The 17,068-nt window shown below is 39.7% G+C and overlaps 1 protein-coding gene across 2 annotated transcripts in view; it reads right to left on the minus strand.

Moving 5' to 3' along the window:
• EDAR (ectodysplasin A receptor) overlaps positions 1-17,068 on the minus strand; it is a 988,067-nt gene that overhangs the window by 95,970 nt on the left and 875,029 nt on the right. For both annotated transcript variants that reach the window (XM_044070998.1, XM_044070997.1), the window contains one exon: positions 15,845-15,905. In XM_044070998.1, the coding sequence (XP_043926933.1) occupies positions 15,845-15,905 (61 nt within the window). The remainder of the gene's footprint in view (positions 1-15,844; positions 15,906-17,068) is intronic.

The following is a 17,068-nucleotide window of genomic DNA, read 5'->3' on the forward strand; positions in this document are numbered from 1 at the left end:
GTGACCTCAGCACAAGAATCTTGTAGTTTATTGGCCGTTTTGGGCCATTTTAGCTCTTTAAAGTTCCCTGCATAAAAACCCGCTTTGGCACAGTTTTTTCGCTTATCCTACTCAGCAACAGCTCCTCGTGGTCCAGCAGAGTGGTGCTAGCAGCAGAGAAACGAAAAGAGTGACTGCTTTCAAGATTTAAGTATAATTTTTCTGTTACTACCTACGCGACTGTCCTTCCTCGCCGAAAAGCGAGTTTAAACTGCTGATATACTTGTTCTAAGCCTGTTTTCTGTGTTTTTACAATACCTGCACTTTTTTAAAGTTTGTTTGTTTGCATTTAACTGTTGAGGCTGCCCACTCAAGTGCACTAGCCTGTGTATTGAATTTACTGTACTTCTCCTACTGTTTTTCTGAAAAAAGAAAAAAAAAATATCCTTGTTTCCCGCCTTTCCTAACCTAGAATAGTCTCTTATACAGGCTTTGCTGTATTCTGGACTTTTGAATAGTTCCTGTGCTGCCCATTTCCTTACTTGGATAGAAGGAAGTTTCTTTGCTCACCAGTGGGAGTGGGGAGCCTTGAGCAGCCTATCTGTCCCTGAAGGAGTGACCTCAGCACAAGAGTCTTGTAGTTAATTGGCCGTTTTGGGCCATTTCTAGCTCTTTAAAGTTCCCTGCATAAAAACCCACTTTAGCGCGGCTTTGCGCAAGTAGCACAGCATTGGGCAGCGCCACTTAATTGGGTTTAAACTTTTCCAGGCTCCACAAAGTCTACTCTTCACTTTTTCCCTTAGAACTGCTCTATCTCTCAAATTAAACATCCTATTCTCAATCTAAGGCCCTGCACTTGCCCATATAAGCAATCTTACAACTCAGCACTAGTAAACTAAAAGTACTACATCCTCATATAGTCCCTTCGAGTACCTTATCCCCTATTGGTCCTTTTTGATTCAGTGATAAAGGAGTTCCCTATACTATTCTAGCATGTCCAAAGGTCAGTTAATGGTTTCCTCTCCAGTCCAGCTGGTGAATCTGGGAATCTTGAGGCAATGTTACAACTGTCTCATGTACACAGACAACCCTCTCCTCCTCCCAACAAGTTAAAATATATGTGAGAGATGCAACCATATAACCAAACTGGAGGCTGAGCTCTCTCAACTCAGAACTGGTGCAACCAGTCAGGAGGAGAAGGTAACCTCACACATCACAAATCCAGTCTCATATAGTCCTATCACAACAGCAAACCAAACACATAAACACACAAAAACATACTCGGAGGCTCTAAATAAAAATCTGCCTAAGCAGCAGAGACCTCCAAAGCAGACATCCAATCAAACACTACTCCAAAACAAAACACGTGCAACACATAGCTCACAAAGTCAGTGTGCCAAACAGTCACAGCCCTTAAGGCTAAACAACACATCTGATACACTTGTAATAGGTGATTCTATAGTCAGACACACTGACGTCCCACTCACCAGGCTGAACAAAGAGAAGGTCACAGTGAGCTGCCTGTCGGGCGCTAGGATCCGCCACATAACACAAGCACTCAGGTCACTCCAAAGCAAGTACAAATTTGACTCAGTCATTGTCCATGTTGGTGTGAATGACCTGAGACGTACCTCCCTCGACTACATGAAAAGAGACATAGAGGAGCTCTCTGATCATGTAGCCCAGGCCGGTATGACCCTGACCTTGAGCAGCATCTTACCCTCACCTAGAATGATGCCTCAGTATAAAGACAAAATGATCGATTTTAACAACTGGATAAAATTTTGGTGTCATTCAAAGGGGATCCAGTGTCTGTCAGCCTGGGATGACATGCTCGACAAGCCACGTTGCTTCGCTAGGGACGGCTTGCACCTGTCACCCCTGGGCTTTCGGATATTGGCAAAGGCTCTTACCACACACATAGTGCCTTTTTTAGCCAAGGCTCAAAAGACAAACCCACCTCCATAGACAACACAATGAATAAGAAACTAAGGGTAATGCTGCTAAACGCCAGAAGTCTAAACCTCAAGATGCATGCCCTCGAAGCCCTCCTCAGTATGGAGAACATCGATATCTGTGCAGTGACAGAAACCTGGTTCAAGGCTCCAGAGAGCACACCAGCAGTACCAGGTTATACGTCATATCATGCTTTTCAGCCCCAAAACTCAGACCGATCCACAAAAGGAGGGGGAGTATCCATATTCATCAAAGATACCCACACCTCCAGGTTAGTGGCACTGCACGAAACATCAGAGACCATCCATGTGCAACTAACAGTGGGCAAAACTGCTTTTCAGTTTGTAGCATGTTACAGACCACCCTCTCAAAATCAGGAATCCCACTCGGCTTTCCTGAGAACACTGAAGAATATGAAGATCTCTCCAAACACCATTATATTGGGAGACTTCAACTACACAAATATAGACTGGGAGCATTACTCAAGCCCCTACACCCTAGCCCAAAGGTCCCTAGAATTTATAAACTCAAATACTATGGAACAACTAGTCACCACTCCCACAAGAGGGGAAAACATACTTGACCTAATCATCACCAACATGGGGGACTCTATGCTCCATACCAGAAGTATACCCCTCATTGCTAAGATCTGACCATAAATTAATCTCACTGGATATCCACATCCCGACCCCACCCCCAGTCCAGAAAACCACAGTGAAAAACTTCTCAAAAGTGAACTTCACACTTCTCAAAACTGAGGTTGAATCCTTCAAGGCCCCCAGGCAAGTGGAAACTATGGCCCAAACTGCAGAATCCTATATAAACGCATTCTATGGACACCGCCAGGAATGCATGGATCATGTTATCCCAAACAAAACCAAGACCCAATCTTCCAAAGGCAGGCATCCAGTCTGGTGGACCCCAGCCATAAATAAGCTGTACAACAGAAGGAGGAAGCTACTACATGATAGAGCAAAATCCCTAAAAGGGAAGGCATCTCTGAGCAGTACTAGCAAAAAACTACGATCCCTCATTAAATCCTCCAAGGCCAGCTTCAAGAGAAAAATTGCACAGGAAACTAAAGATAATCACAAGGCCTTCTTCAGTTATGTTAGGAACCTGGGATGCAACTCCCAGATATCCTCAGAGTTGATCCAAAATGACAAAAAATACAGGGAACCTACGGACATTGCCAACATCCTGGCAGACAGGTTCAGTGCAAACTTCTCCCCCCCTCTCCCCCAAAAGAGCAAATATCTATCCCAGCAGAGTGCTGCCTCCCTAACATCTCAGATGCTCAGGTGAAAGCCGCCCTCTCCAAAGCAAAAAACACAGCATCAATGGGACCAAACGGTGTCCCGGGTTGCGTCCTACATGAACTCCAAGAAGAACTAAACCCTCATGTAAAGCTGCTGTATAATCTCAGCCTTACTACAGGATATGTGCCCAAAGAATGGCGTACAGCAACAGTGGTCCCACTCCACAAAGGTGGTGCTTCTACGGACCCCGGAAACTATCGCCCCATAAGTCTGACTAGCATAGTCTGCAAAGCTATGGAGAGGATCATCATAGAACTCATAAACAAAGACGTTGGGGACCTACAGACACTAGATCCTACCCAATTCAGCTTTGTTAAGGGCAGATCCTGCCTCTTGAACCTGGTCGACATCTTTGAGACAGTCACCAGGGCAATAGATGAAGGGAAGGTAGTCCACACAGCCTACCTGGATCTCGCAAAAGCATTCGACACAATACCCCACTCGGTCATCATAGATAAGCTATCCAGCTTAAATATAAACCCCTATGTTACTAGATGGGTTGGAAACTGGCTCAAAGACAGAACCCACAGAATCAGAATTGCTGGAGCCATGTCAGACTCGAAACCAGTTACAAGTAGTGTCCCACAAAGCTCAGTCCTGGGACCTCTCTTGTTTGGTATATATTTTTCTGAGGTACAGGCTAACACGGGAGGACTGTGGCTGACCAAGTTCGCAGATGACTGCAAACTGGGTGCCATAATCGACTCTCCAGCTGACATGAACATCCTTCAAAAGGGTCTCACATAGACAGATAACTGGTGCCAGAGCCATGGCCTAAAGCTAAACGCCAAAAAATGTATAGTCATACCCTTTGGCAAAAACAAAGTGCCCACAAATTACCACATAGCTGGTAACCCATTAAGTATGGAGGAAGTAATTAGGGACCTGGGGACCCAAGTCGATAGTAATCTCTCCTTCGACAACCACATTGCCAAAGTGGTTAGAAAGACCTTCTATATAGCCCACCTTATCATGAAAGGTTTCACATCTAGATCAAGAGAGGTCATCGTGCCCCTTTATTCATCCCTCATCAGGCCCATAATAGAATACAATGCCCCATTTGGGATGTACCTTACCCGACACCTGCAGCAACTAGAAAGACCCCAAAAGTACCTCACAAAAAGGATCAAGGGACTCAAACAGATGCCATATGCTGCTCGGTTAAAGAAACTCCAGCTCTACTCAGTTGCATACCGCCTACTTAGAGGCGATCTATGCCTGATGTATAAAGCTATGTCCAACCCGGAATTAATGAACATGCTCCACCTCAGAAAATCCAAATCACTTATAGCTACACGCTCGAGGGACTTGAACCTCAGAACAGAAATAAATAGGACATGCTGGAGGGACAGATTCATAACCCAGAGGCTCCCTTCGCTCTGGAATAAAATCCCAGTACATGTTAGGCAGAGCCCCTCACTGACTCTCTTCAAGAGGAATCTTGACGAGTGGATGGGAGATTGTAGGTTTACCCCGGGGATTACTTCTGTGTCACTACTAGACAGAGGCACAGTAAACTAACCTTAAAAAGGGCACAGTAAACTCAATTCAAAGGGTGGCGAAAGCCAAACACACTCTGGCTAGGCTTGTAAATGCCCTAGGGCAGATAGCCTAGTATGAACCTATGAACCTATGCAATGACTACAGATAAGACAATTGTAATGTCAGCAAATGGGGGAATCACAGGAAGCTGAGAACTGAGATAGAAGAAAAAATATTGGAACAGGTCATTAGCTTCAAGTATTTGGAAGGGGTGGTTGTGCAGAAGGATATTCTGAATCAGGAGATCAAAGCTAGAATCAGAGGGATTGCAGCCAACTGCACAGAGTTTCAGATATAGTGTATGACAGAAGAATGCCAAAGAAGATGAAAAGTAAGGTGTACAAAACAATGTGTGACCAATATTACTGTATGATACAGACACCTGGGCAGCAAAGGCAGAGCAGTTGAGGAAGGTAGAGATGATGGAGATAAATGCCTGACATGGGTGGTAGGATGCATACTATAGGACAGCATATATATAAACACACACACACACACACACACACACACACACACACACACACACACACACACACACACACACACACACACACACACACACACACACACACACACACATACTGAGCCAATAAAACTGCATGAATTCTAATAAAAACAAAACAAGGACAGAACACAGATTCCTTATGAAGATGAATCTTGCTGCCTTAAAGCTTCATAACAGGTCTGTTTTACTATCAGTGAATTACACTGTCACAATATAAAAAACTATTTTAATGGTAATTCAAAGTTAAAAAAAATAAATATATCAGATTTAAAGTTGCTGTGTGTGTTACTTTCCAAGTGTAATACAGTGTAAAGCAAAATGTCAGAGCTTCAGCTAGAAACCTCCAAATCACAGTTCGCCTTAGACAGAACAAAGTCTAAGTGCTTTTGGAATAAAGTTTATTATCGCAAAACAGTGCAGTGTTTTGAAATCTGTGTTCTGATAAAATGAAAAACAGAATGTCAAAGCTCTAGTCATATAATTGCTGCAAAGAGAAATTATACTTTTGAAATATTTTCAAAATGCATGTGCAGTCAAATGCACACATTCATTGATCATTATCTTGCTGTGTCTAAAACTGTAATATATGAAATAATCCACTATAAATAAACAAAGGAAAGGATTACTTTTTCTAAAGAACATCATTAAGTAAACAGAAACATCTTTTGAAATTACAATACCAATAAAACAGACAAACAAACGTATAAGCTTCTAAGTGCTCTACAACCAAACACCCTAATACTGGGTGATTTCAACTACCCTGCCATTAACTGGGAAAAATACTCGTGCACCAACACCTTTGCCCAACGGTTCTTGGAATTCATAAATTTCAATGCCCTGGATCAACTAATCCATAGTCCCACCAGGGGCTCCAATATCCTAGACCTGGTCATTACCAACATGGGAAATCGATGCTCCACACCTATGGTCACCCCCTCGTTGGTCAGGTTACACCATAAGCTAATCACCCTTAACATCCACAACCCACCCCCACCCCCCAGTAAGGAAACCTCCATAAAAAACTTCTCCAAGGCTAACTTCATGCTACTCAAGTCAGAAGTTACAAACGTCATGACACCCATGCAGACGGGAACTAAGGCACTGTACGAGCACATCCACTCATGCATGAATCGTGCCATCCCAAATAGAACCAAGATGCTCATCCAAAAAAGGAAGCCAATCTGGTGGTCCCCTGCCATAAACAAACTTTACAAGAAAAGGAAAAAACTGTTGCAGAAAAGAGGAAAATCCCATGATGCAAAAAACTCCTTTACCAGCCTCAGTAAGAAGCTGAGATCCCTCATAAAATCCTCCAAAGCTAGTTACGAAAATAAAATTGCCAAACATTCCAAAGACAATGACAAGGCATTCTATAACTATGTCAAGAATCTAAATGGCAATGCTCAGATCTGCTCTGAGCTACAACAGAATGGCATTAAATATACTGATCCCAAGAATATTGCCAATATCCTGGCAGATCGATTCAGTGCCAACTTCACCCCCCCGTCTCACCCCCTAAATGGCCCATCTCAATACTGGAAGATTGCCAAATTCCGGTAATAATGGCCACACAGCTAATAAACGCACTCTCCAAAGCTAAGAATACAGCATCCATGGGACCAGATGACATCCCGGGCTGTGTACTACATGAACTGGCACCTCACCTAAGTGTCATGTTTAATCATACCCTCACCTCAGGCTTCATGCCCACTGAATGGTGCACAGCTACAGTTATCCCACTCCACATGGGGGGATCCACCTTGGATCCTGGGAACTACTGCCCCATCAGTCTGATGAGCCTGAACTGCAGGGCCATGGAACGGATTATCATGGAACTTATAAACAAAGACACTGGCAACCTTAAAACACTGGACCCCACCCAGTTTGGGTTCGTGAAGGGCCGATCTTGTCTCTTGAACCTTATTGACTTCTTCGAATCAGTCTCCAGAGCCGTGGATATGGGTAAGGCAGTCAACACAGCCTATCTGGACCTCGCCAAAGCCTTTGACACCATCCCCCACTCTGGAATCATAGATAAACTTACTAAGCTGGGCATTAATCCCTACGTCACTCAATGGGTTGCCAACTGGCTTACTGACAGATCCCACACTGTAAAAGTAGCTGACTCCAAATCCAGCTCCAGACAAGTGACAAGTGGAATACCTCAGGGTTCAGTCCTGTGACCTCTCTTGTTTGGCATCTACTTCTCTGAAGTATAGGCCAACACTAAGGGACTCTGGCTAACAAAGTTCGCAGATGACTGCAAACTGGGAGCCATTATTGAATCCCCAAATGATGTGGATACGCTACAAAAGGGCCTTACAGAAACAGATGCTTGGTGCCAAAGCCATGTGCTCAAGCTCAATGCCAAGAAATGTATAGTTATCCCCTTTGGGAAAAAACATGTACGTGTGAATTATCACATAGGTGGCAGTACACTAAACACCGAAAGTGTGATAAGAGACTTAGGGACACAGGTGGACAGTGGTCTCACCTTCAATAACCACATCACCACAACAGTCAGGAAATCCTTCTATGTGGCACACCTCATCACTAAGGGCTTTTCATCCAGAAAAAAGGAAGTCATTGTCCCACTGTACTCATCCCTCATTAGACCCATTATAGAATACAATGCCCATTTGGTATGTACCTCTCAAGACATCTGCAACAACTGGAAAGGCCGCAGAAATACCTCACTAAAAGAATCACAGGCCTAAAGCAGATGCCCTATGCTGATCACCTTAAAAAACTCCAGGTATACTCTGTCGCATATCGTCTTCTCCGAGGCGATCTCTGCTTAACATAGAAGGCCATGTCAAACCCAGAGCTGTTGGACATGCTACACTTAAAGAAATCCCAATCCCTCAGTGCCACATGCTCCAGGGATCTAAATCTTGTCCTCACAATAAACAAAACATGCTGGTGGGATAGGTTCCTGAACCAGAGACTCCCCATACTCTGGAATAGACTGCCCATACATGTCAAGCAGAGCGCCTCTTTGGCCCTCTTCAAAAGGAACCTTGATGATTGGATGGGAGAGAGGAAATTCACCCTGGGGATCACGTCAGTCGCCCTGCTAGACAGGGGTCCAGGGAAGTAAATAGTGTGAGAAGAAATAGCCAGGGAATTGTTATGGCTAGGCTTGTACAGGCCCTAGGGCTGATAGCCTACTACCAACCTATGAACCTATAATGCCCTCCAGGGTGAAAGATTTAGGGAACTTGTAGAGATGAGGAGGTGTAGGGCCTCACAATGTCCCTGTGAAGTCTATTATTTTCCTACAGTGCCCACCCTGGATGTCATTATTGCTTGCACAAACATACACACACATATTACATCTGCACATTATATTGTATATATCATACAGAACACACATCAGATACATTAAGAAGTTCTTAACTGTCACATTTTACTCTAATACCTGGAATATGTAAATGACTACTCTTCTGTATTTCTTTTTATGGTGAGGTGGAACAATAATGGAGAGGTCAGCACTGCTACCTCTCAGCTCTTTTTTTTCCAGTCTGGCTACTGGGTGGAATGCCTTCAGTACACAGTGTGCATGTATATGTGTGGTTGAGTGAGTGAGTGCACGTGTGTCTGTGCATGCTCAGGTGTACATGCATGTGTATCTTGTGCGGGACTGATGCAGTTACTCAGGATTACTTTCTGTGCCTTACATCCACTAAATGCTGGTTCAAGCTCTGACTCAACCAAGCCTAAAATGGATTAAATGAGTAATTACAGAATGAATACACAAATTAAACTTTTTATAGTATTCAACCCCTGCATTATATGTCTCAGTCCTGCTAACAGTATTATTTCTGCAGTGTTAATTAAAAATTACAGATGTGATAACAGTATCGTCATATATGTCATTGCACTCAACAGTCTGTTCTACATATGTTAAGCTTCCTGGATTACTTTCCTTATAATTCATAGTATAACACTGTTTTTCATATGATGATTATTTCACAGTGATTTGCCTGTTGCTGGCTTTCGGCTACATGCTAGTATCTGTAATCCTTTTTTTTCTAACAAACTATGCCTATAAATATAAAGTTTCTTTGGAATGACTGTTAAGACATGAATTTAAGCTTAGTGCTTTCTGATCTGACTGCAAGTTTTCTGATTCTCAGCCAAAATTGAGTGCTCCCTTATCTAACCTCTCTGGCTGTCTTCCACATCTTGAATTGAGTAGATCTCTGATGTTTAACTGTAACTCAAGAGGGGTTCTTCCAGCAGCTTGACAACATTTTCTGGTCTTCCGCATGATTTTGCTAAAAAAAAACCTGTATCACCAGGAAATATAAAAAGGCCGGTGTATTTGAGTATGCCCAGTAGGCAAAAATATCAGCTAAAAACATCATATGTAGTACTTGGTGTGCTGTAATTATGGTCCAAAATGGGGAAAAGACAGGTTGATGACAAAGATGCTCAACAACCTTTTGTTAAGCACTGCTAAGCTCCGGTAAGATTGGGACTTGTGTTGGGGGATTAAGAGAGGATAGCGCAGTCTTGCAAAGAACAGCTGTAGAAGGTAAAGCAGCTTTTAAAGCTTTGATGCTTTGCTCTGTCACACTTAAAGTCTGACAGAATGAAGTGTTTAATAGCTTTTAAAGCAGATCATTCTTAAGCAGGACACTTCATTTCTGCATGCTATTTGATGGCAATAAAGTGTTTTATTGGCTTTCAAACACTTTGAAAGCCAATAAAACATGTATTCCAATATTTTGTTTTTTTTTTCTTTGTTTTCTGTAACTGGTAGTACATAGGGCAGAAAAACACTTGATGCACTGGTTACACTGATCATACCCTTATTATGTGTTCTCAAAAAAGATGTCAATATTCTTAGCACTCATGTCTCAAACAGAACACAGAGGATTATGATTGGGTCTCCTATTGTAACCTGCTTATTATGTGTTTGAGAGGTGGATGCCAACAAATATGCTCTTGAGGTGAATCTTGACATCCATGTTGAAAACACATAAAATAAGTTGTGATCAGAGATCTGGTCATAATATTTGTTTTTAAACAAGAAACATCTTTATTAAATTATCACATATGACATAGGCAATCATATATTTACATAAATGAAAACAAACCATACTGACATAATTTTAGTTGAAAACAGTATACACACACAAACCATAGTCACATCATTTTAGTTGCAAACATATATCACTTGCAATCTACCCGGTCACTGTCAGTCAGACATTACATAGCTCATTCAAATCCTGCCTTCTTTTAAACCTCCCTCCTCCTCTGCATGTATTGCTCCAACAATTCCAATTTCTTTCTGTGTAATTTGCTCCTACGCTTTTCTAAAGATCCCAATTCCAGTTGTTTTATTTCTGTTACTATATGTACTACTTCCTGTACAGTTGATTTAGACTTTGATTTCCATTTTCTAGTAATTACTTTTTTGGCAGCCACCATAATTAGACTCAGCAAGGCCTTATTATGTCTAGGCAATTCCAATTCTGTATCACAACTAAAAAAAAAATAATTTCCTTAGTTACACCAATTTGCTCACCCAGCATCCCTGACAGAGTAGTCTGCAGGGAAACTTTAATGTCTGCCAACTCATTACACTCCCAGAAAATATGTTACCAATTACCTATTTCTTCCGCATCACACCTCCAACATTTGCTGTCTACCTGAGGAAAAATTATTTGGAGTCTACTTGGGGTATATCTAAACATTTCCAAGAAAAAATCCTAAATCTTCTAGACTTTGTTGCATATTTGGGAGACATACATATATCCCCCATTGTTTCTTTGTGAATTGCTTATCCAGTCTCTCTTCCCAATCATTTCTAACCTCTTCTGATTGATTCTTATAGTTATCCTGCAATATTTTGTATGTCTACTAATTATTCCTTTTTTAACTGCAGCTTCTGTTCTAGATTTTAATAAGAACTCTACCAGTGCTGGTCTTTCACTTAGGACCACCCTATTACTTTCTCTTTGCCTATACACTGATATCACTCCTAGATAGGGGAGGCAATCTTTAGCCCGCAGTCCAAATTATTGGCCTCTTCTCATTGTATTACCTTTCCCTCTCTAATTATTTGTTCCTAACACCTTCATTATTTTACCAGTTTTCTCCAGTAAATTCCAGCTCCCTCTTGCCTATTGTCTGTAGCCCTAATTGCAGTCATCCCTATTGTCACATTCTCCATTCCCTTTTTAGCTTAGTTCTTAGAATATTTTCTTGCTACTTTATGAATATAATATTCTGTATAGTTACTGTTATTCTCCTAAAGGATCTGCATCCAAAATCCCAGTCTCTCTCTGTTTGTTGAGCTTCCTCCCATGTTTCATCATCTTCCATTTCCACTATGAATTATAGGCTTCTGTTTGTGTTATGTACAGGAGCCTTAATTGTGTTGCTCTAAAATATCCCCTCCAACTGGGTAATCCCAAACTGTCTTGTTCTTTTGGAAGAATCAGCTTATCCCATTTCACACTTGCTGTGCTCCCCTCCCAGATAAAATCCTTCAACTCTTTATTAATTGCTATCCACAACTTCTCCTCTGGTTGATAAAAATATGCCTGACGTGTATAAAACTAAAGGGACTACAAACAATTTAACGGCTTGTATCTTGCTATCCATATTCATATAACAGAGCTTACAGTTTCTCACTTTTTGTATTCCCTTTTGTTCAGTCTTTTCCCACATATCCTTAGCTGCCACACCAGAATCCGTTTTAATCCATACTCCTCAGTACTTCATATGATCATGTCCCATAAATATGGATATTGCTGAACTAATATGTATGTGGGTACTTAATTTACAGCTATTGCCTTGGTTTTAGCTTCATTAATTTTGTATCCTGAAAAAAATATGAAACTGCCCCAAAATGTTCCACAATACTGAAATGTCCTTTTCTGGTTTTATCAGGTATAAAACAGTATCATCTGCAAATAGAGCCAGCTTTTCTTGACTACCATACCAATTATATCCTTAAATTTCTGAGTCCCTTACTTTCTTTGCCAGTGGTTCTAAATATAATGCAAATAACAAAGGGGAAAGAGGACACCCCTGTCTGGTTCCTCTGCTCAAACAGAAATTATCAGAGTGGAATGCAACCACTTTAATTTTCACTTCCAATCCCTCATATAGCCTCCTAATCAACCTCATAATTTTATCAGGGAATGCAACTGCTTCCATTGCCCTGCTCATAAACTCCCAGCTTACATTTTCAAATACTTTCTCTGCATCAAGATCCACTAACAATAGTGGTATTTTCTTACATTCTGCTTCCCTCTGGATCATCAGTGTTCTGTTAAGGTTGTTAAATGTTGGTCTTCTCTCCACAAAACCACATTGCTCCATCACCTTTGCCATTTTTTTAGCCATAATAGTCAAACAATTTATGATCATGGCTTAGGATTGAAATGGGCATGCATGAAGCTGGATATGATGGGTCTTTACCTTCTTTAGGTAGTACATCCACCACCATTTTCTTCCAGGATGTTGGTGCTTCTCGTCGTTTTAAAATACTGTTAATCAAAACCTTTAGATCTTTATCAATTTTTCCCTCCTAGCTTCCAAACTTCCACAGGAATACTATGTATTCCATGGGACTTGCTTGCGGATTGGTTATACATCACCATTTTTATCTCATCTCCTCCTATTCTGTTGGTAATGGAGCTTTATCTCCCTCTAACCTTGGCATAATTAATTCTTCCATAAACATTTCCATTTGTACCTTTTCTTGATTTCCATATTTCTCTGCTTTATACAGACTTTCATAAAATTTCAGAAAAATTTCTACAGGATCTCTTATTAACTTGTTTGTTATAGTCTCCCTAAGCTTGGAGACAACCCTTTCCACTTTCTGTTGCCTGAGTCATTGTGCTAATAGTTTTTGTGCTGTGGAGTTATCAAAAAATTGATGTTTAACAGCAATCTTTCTAAACTCATGCATATTACTGATGTAATCCCTTATTTTCTGTTTACCATTCTGCACTGTTCCTCTTCTTGTTCTGTGAGATTTCCCATATTCTACAGTACTTTAACATTTGTCAGTCCTTCAAAATAATTCTTGTTACTTCTTATTCATCTCTCTTTCTTTTATTTTCACCCTATTTTAAACTCCCACTTTAATTTTACCCCACTCCCTAGCTATATTTTCAGAAGAAATTTCTATCCTCTCTAATAACTCACAAATAATTTCCACTACCTATTCCTTAAATTCTTCTCTTTTTAACAGATAGGTGGGAAAGCACCAGTGTCTCATTTTTATTTCATTATCCTGTGTTTTTATTTACACGTGATGATCTGAAATAGTTATTGGATACTTATCAAAACTTTCAATTAAATGCAAATCCTGTGAAATATAAGTTATGTTAAACCTAGCCATGTTTTTGTACCTTGGGGAATGATACCTAAATTCACAGTGAACTCCTACTACTGAATTCACATCTTCCATGCCAAATATTTTCATAAATGACTTCAAAAAATCTACCCTCCTTTGTTATATTTTTCCTTCTGGGCCCCCAGACACATCTTTGCTGTTGCAAATCAAATTCCAGTCCCCACCCATAAGTAATATTCCTTGCTGAAAGCTGATTATTTCTCCCACAATTTTCCTAAGCTCCATTATAGCAGTTTTAGATGGAATATTAATACATGCAATCCTCCTCTCTTGCCAGTAACCCCTTAGTACTACAAATCTACCATTATTATCTTTTTTATCCTCTTCTCTCACTATTGGATCTCCTTTTGCAATTAATATAAGTACTCCTCTTTTCCTTTGACTCAGGTATTCCGCTGAATAACCATCCTGAAAATCTTTATCAAATTGACATGTTCAGTTCTTTCCAAGTGTAGCTATTTGCACTATACATTTTAATATAGTTCACTACTCTTTCTTTTTTTGTATATACCTGTGAGACCATAACATTCAAATATAATACAGAAAGCATCATTATGTTAAAAAGTTACTATTACCACCTTTTAAGTGTAACAGCTCTTTTGTTAAGTATATAGTTCCAGTTTTTGTGTTACAGGAATATACTAACGTTTGGCAGGCTGATCTTTTATACAGTTGTTTCTTTTTATATCTATTTCAGCCTATGTCACATCTTACAAAACTTTTTGTTTTATTGACGGTCCTCAAACAAAAAAACAAATACACTCCTAAAACCTATTAACTTAATACTAACACACAAAATTGTGTGCATCTTCAAATATTGAAGTTTTACCCTTGTAATAGGAACAATAATCCCAAATGGACTGCCACACTTATGGACTTGGATTAACCTAAAAGGAAGGTTATCCATGCTAAGACACATGGCACAGCCTGTGCTTCTAATAAGTGCTGTCTGGTTTTGTATTAACTTTATTGCTCTCCCAGATTGTGAAAATACTTAAATGTTTTCAGAAAACATTATCTCCTACCCATTGAAATAAAGAAGTATTCTGTTTTTATTGCTCTTTATCAGATTTTCTCCATGGTCACATGGCAACCAGATCCAGAGTTGTATCTACAGGCATTTATTTATTTGCTAGAGGAAAGCTTTATTATATTATATTATATTCAATGTTCATTTTTATTTATTCACTTTCTCTTAAAACTTGTTACTAGATCATGCCAACAGCCATAATCCAGTCATTCCCTTATGCAAGAATGAAAAAAGCACATCAATTTTTCTTGGATCATGCTCTTTTGACCAGACTTCTTTTTATCTTGCAGTGCCTACATTTCTTAAAACTGAACAAGAAGAAAGAAAATAAGGAAAAACTGATTGTAATTATTTGTAGTGTATGGAGATTTATTTGCTCCATATACTATTAGTTACATTAAAACGAAAAAAAAAGTGTTGTGCCAACTTTGAAAGCCAGTAAAGCAGTGGGGAAGTAGTTTACATCCTTATGTATTCCCTGACTAAGGGAAGCAGTTTGTTCCGAAATACATTTTCATTGGCTGTAATGTAGGTGACAGCAGGCAAAAACAGAATTGCAATGAAGCTGTTTCATGTTCTGCTGCTGCTGCTGTTTACTGGCTAACACTGTCAGCTTTTAGTGCCAGTTGGGATCTTAACAGTATGTGGGGAGTGCTTAACAGATGTTAAGCACCCTTCTAAGCATTGTTAAGATTGGGTCTTGCTCTAGAGTAGCTGTGAACCAGGATGTTATTTAACTGTTACTGGAGTGTAATTATGTTGCTCCATGCAGTACAAGTTGGTTATGATCAGAGAATCAATCACAATCCTCTACATGCAATATAAACTGAATGAATTTCATACAGAAAATGTCACACAGAGTACAGAATATTAAAATTAAACAGAATTTAACACTAAAAACGTGAACATAAACACATACTGTAGACACAAAAGAAAATAATTTAATAAATAATAAGTATGCATGAAGTTTATCAACTGCTAGGGTATGATTATACACACTATACTTAGTCTTAACCAAAAAGACTCTCACACACACACGCACACACACACACACACACACACACACACACACACACACACACACACACACACACACACACACACACACACACACTGTGTCAACTTACCTTCTGTTATACTGCAAACTTTACCAAATAAATCCAGTATTTTTTTCCTACGAGACTGTACCTAAAAGACAGAAATGAAATATAACAAGTGGTTGTTTGAAAAAAAAAAACAGCGGTTTTTCACAAAATAACTCATAAAATTATCAAATGCTGTCCTTTCACAAGATATGATAATAAAGTTTGGTAAAATATCTGAACTTAAGTGCTTCAATCCTCATCTCAGTTTGATTAGAAATTAAACATGAATAAAACCTTCTGGCATTCATGTCTGAGTTAGTAAAAAGTACCATCTCCCTTACTAGCTTTTAGTTTGATATTCTAACTTCAGTGCCCTCCTAGACAGCTTAAAGGACTTCTGATGTACAGATCAGTAGGGTGATTATTCACATATGACAAAACATACTTAAATAGAAATGGAAGGCCTCCTCTGGTCCATCAAGTCAGTCAGAGTCTTGGTAGCTAACCTTTTAAAACTGCACCTACCGTCTTCACCTTTATACTTCTTTCAGGTACCTTTAAACCAATTCCTAGCTCTAAACCAAACCACCCCATTCAGTAAAATCTTCAAGGGCCAAATTAACCTTTTTTTTTAATTAATATTTCCATGCAGCATGCCTGAATATTATGTTCCAACTGTCACTCATCCTCACTTTCACACCTCTTACATTGTTGTTATTACAATTTGTCTACAGTGTGCACTCGAACTCTTACTTAAAGTTAACTGAATAATAACATGGGAAGTGCTGATAATTCATGTCACATGATTAATCATAAGATTACAGTTTACTGAATGGGTGGATAACTAGTGAAGGAAAGTAAACATAAAATGAATGTATTTTTGCCACATCATGTAAAATTATTCTACAAGATTGTATCTGGTAGTGTTACAGTGTGGGGTACCTTAAGTGACAGCTTGGTATATAAAATGGAATTTAGTTGAGGCAGGAGCTTAGCCATAATGTTTACAGTGTACTCACAAGATCATAGTGATCACCCACCCCACATTAGAAATCTACATATTACCACAAATTCTTTTCTCTGCACAGTTAAGAGTGGTACATACAAGGTTTAGCTCTTACTCCCTGCAAACATAGAAGAGCTGAGTTTAGATAAGAAATCCTTTTTAAGTGTGTTGTAAAAAATGTTGTTACAGTCATAAATTTAGTCAACTATAAACATTTACTGGTATTGGTTAGTTTTTATGTTTCAGACAAATACTCATTA

This window comes from Protopterus annectens, chromosome 5.part0 (genome assembly GCF_019279795.1).
Source record: "Protopterus annectens isolate FY-2018-M chromosome 5.part0, PAN1.0, whole genome shotgun sequence".
Lineage (NCBI taxonomy): Eukaryota > Metazoa > Chordata > Ceratodontiformes > Protopteridae > Protopterus > Protopterus annectens.